The following is a 4,075-nucleotide window of genomic DNA, read 5'->3' on the forward strand; positions in this document are numbered from 1 at the left end:
GTCCGGAAATGGGAGAATCGCTAGTGCTGGTTCTCGTCTGAGTTAGTTCCAGTTCGAACGTCTTTTGGGACATAAAAGACGTTGGGCATATTTGGGACAACGCGCGCGTGTTTGCAGCGCATCACTAGGGAGAGACGTTTTTAAGGGTTGAAACCAGGACTCCAGAAAATGCTACCAACCCAAAGAGATCTCCCTCCTTCCTACGAGGCCTCTCCCAGTGGCGGACCGGAGGCGCCAAGGTGGTTCGCGCCCAAGTGGTCACTCTCCATGAAGGTGGTCAACACAACCCGCACGCAAGTAGAGGTGGAGAGGTACGGCCAGCCAGGCTCAACGCCCAGGTTCGATTCCTTGTGCAGTCACCTCATACCAAATTCATTTCGTTGCTTGTTCCGAAATTCAAATCCCGCCACTCGGTAGTCCTTGCTGGTGCACCGGTGGTGTCTTCAGTCTCGCGCAGATGAGGCGCTCTCTGATCATTTTCGATGTCCTGGGCCCTCCTGCTCGTCTTGCCAACTCCCAGGCGGCCGTTCGGACCGAAGTGGAATACGAGGGCCAGCCGTGTGCGTAACTGGCGGGGGACGTAGATCTTTTTTGTCTTTGACGGATCCACCATCGGTCGTTGCAGTGGAGACCTGGCAGGTTGGGGTTCCCCTTCTGGACGTATGCTTTGACGAAGACTTCTTTTGTCGGGAGTGCTGGGAGGTTGAGCAGTCGGGGTGCCCACACAGCTGCGACCTTCAGTGATATCCGGTCCAATAGTGCGTCGTCTCCTTCGTCGTCGCCGGCGTATCTGCTGAGCCAGTCGGCTATGTTGTCGGACTCGTCGGAGATGAATTCGATGGTGAAGTCGTAGTCGCTTAGTGCGAGTGCCCATCTGAAGACCTTGCCCTTGTTCACCCTGGTGAGGTACCGTAGGTTGTTGTGGTCTATCCTGACCCTGAGTGCAACAGGCTGACGTAGTCTCGCCACTTCTCGATGACCCCAAGGCGAGGAACGATCGGAGCTCCATCGGAGACCCCGGGACGGGTCTTGGGTATGGCGACGGGGTCTATCGGGACCTGCCAATACCCGGCCGGACCCGCCATGCTGTCCGGCCGCCATGCAACGACCTGACCGATTGCCTGCATGTTCGGGAATTTCCCATGTATCGACACAGGCATTGACAGTTGTGCGTAACACGTTCACCCACCACATGCGGGTTGAGTAGAGCGCCGCGCGATCGCCTTCTTCGTGGAGACGACGTAACTCTTCGCAGCATGGCTGCGCACTGTCGCAAGTCTCGGGCGTTGGTGGCGACGGGGACCAGGTCGCCCGCCACGTGTAATGTGGAGACGAGTTCGAGGGTTCTCCCCCAAAAAAGGCCCGCAACGAGGGGTGGCGAGACGCGCCTACGACAGACGCGATTTGGTTCGGCACGTCTTGGGCTGTCGCGGTCGGTTTTTAGTCAATATAGCCAGCAAGACTTCGCTAGGCGCGAACCCGTTGGTGAGGCGGTCAGATAGCCGCGGACCGTCGATCCCTCATTGAATGTTTCCGAAGATGCCGAGAACGCCCAGCGGACGTCGAACCCGCATCCGTCCAACTCGAAGTTACACACCGTCTGCGTGGAGGACAACCGCGCCTCCGTGAACTGGCAGTTGTTTACTTCTCTCGGACAGGTTCGCATTTCCTGGGAAAAAAACAACGGCCCAACACTTTCGGAAAAAAGTGTGCCGCGCAAGGCAGCCGTCGAGGGGGACAGCGGCCGATACTTCGGTCATGCCCGCAGCGACTGCTGCTGCTGCAGCTCCGACTGGACCTCACAACCGAAACACGGTTGGTTCCCGTACCACGGTTGGTTTCCGTACCACGATCGGTTGCAGGGCATAGTGGCACCCCATTGATTTTGCGGGCCAGCTCTCGGGTCGACGGCCCAGCCGGGGTTCAGCTGGTTGTCGAAGGGAGCTGTCGAAACGCCTCTAGGGTAGGCCGCCTCTGAGACGAAAGACACCACCGGTAGAGGCCGAAGGACGGCCGTGGACCCGTCGGGCCAGAGCTGGCTGGGTGCCAGCCAGGGGTTTTGGTGTCGCGCCTGGGGGACCAGATTGTCTGTGGGTGATTCGATCTCCCAGATGGGCCAGAGTCGGTTGGAGGGCTTAGCGGTGCCCCAGCCATTCTCTACCTCTGTCTGAACTTGTGTTTCTACCTCTGTCTGGACTTTTGTCTCCCCCTCTGTCTGGACTTCCGCCGTCCTGGCTTGTGGTGTTTCGACCACCTCTGGTTCCTTGTTTTGTTTCTGTGCTTCAATGAGGTCGCGGGAGCGGCTGGTTTGGAATGCTAGAAGGACTTCTGCGGGTCCGAAGGTATCGGTGAAGTGTCCGCAGAGGGCGATGTCGTTGCGGATGTCTTCAAGGGGTGACGGTCTGTAGCTTAAGGCGTGTCGTCGGTACCAGGCTGTGCGTTGTCGCGAACTGTGTGTGCATGAACTGGAATGGACGGAGGGTAATGAAGACCAAAAGTTACCGGGCTGACGACAATATCTGAGCCAGTAGCCGGCAAGATGTTCGTGCATGCCGGGCTTTAATGCATCAAACCTTTCAGCGAATTCGACCATTTGTTGAAAGCCACGCCAGCGCTGCAACCGCTCAGAATGACCCGGATCAAGTCCCCAATGACCTTGCGCCCATACCGAACTCGACTGTCCCGTACAGAACTCAGCCTCCGAGAGCCGACAAGGTGTACCTCGCGCACGTAATGTACCAGCCGTCGTCCTCTCCACCGGCAACCGCCAACAACTACCACCAGGCAAACGCCGCACTGAATTCAAAGGAACCAACTCCAACATCGTGCCGTCCGGCATCGACCCAAATTCGTACTCACATAACACCTTCTGGACAAACGACAACCACTCATCAACCAACCTTCGTTCGCGCGAAACTACACTCGCGAAACAAATTCTCATCAAATCAAATTTTTATACACCGCCACGCACACCAACCAACTCATAATCCCTTCGTGGATGTCTCTAATTTTAAAAAGGCTGGCTGGATGTGCTTTCTCGCCTCGTCGCTACGCCTCGTCGCCGCTCACCGACCCTTCACTGCCCTCCTCCAACGAAACCTTTTCTTGTGAAGTCCCCACCTGACCCTCCAGAGGCGCCTGGCCCTCCAGAGGCGCCTGGCCCTCCAGAGGCGCCTGGAACACCATCACTGGCTGCGGGCACATCCACGGTGCACACATCATTTGCGGCGGAGACATCCACGGCTGTTGCGCACACATCATCACCGCACCCGGCTGTGCCGCCTGCGGCCACATACACGGCGACATCATCATCGGAGGGGCCATCATCTGCTGTAGGTACATCATCATTCCCGCCTGGACAGTATCCGTCTGGGCCATAACCGGCTGGACCATCACCGGCTGGGGCGCATCCGTCGGCCCCGTGCCCGGCTGGGCCGTACCCTGCTGAACCATGCCCGGCAGGGCTGTACCCTGCTGAACCATGCCCGGCTGGGCCGTACCCTGCTGAACCATGCCCGGCTGGGCCGCATCCGCCGGTCCCGTTAGCGGCTGAGCCGTACCCTGTTGAACAAGCATACCCGGTTGAAGCATACCCAGTTGGGTCATACCCGGTTGGACCATTCCCGGTTGAATCATTCCCGGTTGAATCATTCCCGGTTGAATCATTCCCGGTTGAACCACACCTTGCTGAATCATACCCGGTTGAATCATACCCGGTTGAATCATACCCGGTTGAGCCATACCTTGCAGAATCATACCCGGTGGAATCATACCTTGCAGAACCATTCCCGGCTGAACCATACCCGGTTGTATCACACCTTGCTGAATCATGCCCGGTTGGACCGGTTGAACCGTGACCGGTGTGGCTTCCGCAACGTCAGGTTTGGCCCTTTCGCCCTGAGACTTTTGGTCGCGGCTGGGTATCACAGCAATCAAGAGGTCGTTGGGTCCGAAGGCCGTTGTGAAATCGCCTTCGAGTTGTTCATCGGCTGACTCCGGGTCCGTCGGGACCTCGCGGAAAAGTTCTTGACCTCGCAGGTACCATTTGAGGCGTCGCACAGACATAGGTGTCAAA

At 57.8% G+C, this 4,075-nt stretch overlaps 3 protein-coding genes across 3 annotated transcripts; all 3 read right to left on the bottom strand.

Annotated features, from left to right (window-relative positions):
• Positions 1–396: 396 nt before the first annotated feature.
• GNI_145970 (hypothetical protein) lies at positions 397–1,127 on the bottom strand (the record flags this gene model as incomplete). Its single annotated transcript, XM_011135853.1, has 2 exons — positions 397–898; positions 937–1,127. The coding sequence occupies 2 exons, from the start codon at positions 1,125–1,127 to the stop codon at positions 397–399; spliced, it is 693 nt and encodes a 230-aa protein (XP_011134155.1).
• A 629-nt stretch (positions 1,128–1,756) lies between these two features.
• GNI_145980 (hypothetical protein) lies at positions 1,757–2,839 on the bottom strand (the record flags this gene model as incomplete). Its single annotated transcript, XM_011135854.1, has 1 exon — positions 1,757–2,839. The coding sequence occupies one exon, from the start codon at positions 2,837–2,839 to the stop codon at positions 1,757–1,759; it is 1,083 nt and encodes a 360-aa protein (XP_011134156.1).
• A 209-nt stretch (positions 2,840–3,048) lies between these two features.
• On the bottom strand, positions 3,049–4,065 carry GNI_145990 (hypothetical protein; the record flags this gene model as incomplete). The annotated part of the gene is made up of 1 exon (XM_011135855.1): positions 3,049–4,065. The coding sequence occupies one exon, from the start codon at positions 4,063–4,065 to the stop codon at positions 3,049–3,051; it is 1,017 nt and encodes a 338-aa protein (XP_011134157.1).
• Positions 4,066–4,075: the final 10 nt, after the last annotated feature.

This window comes from Gregarina niphandrodes (genome assembly GCF_000223845.1).
Source record: "Gregarina niphandrodes unplaced genomic scaffold scaffold00040, whole genome shotgun sequence".
Lineage (NCBI taxonomy): Eukaryota > Apicomplexa > Conoidasida > Eugregarinorida > Gregarinidae > Gregarina > Gregarina niphandrodes.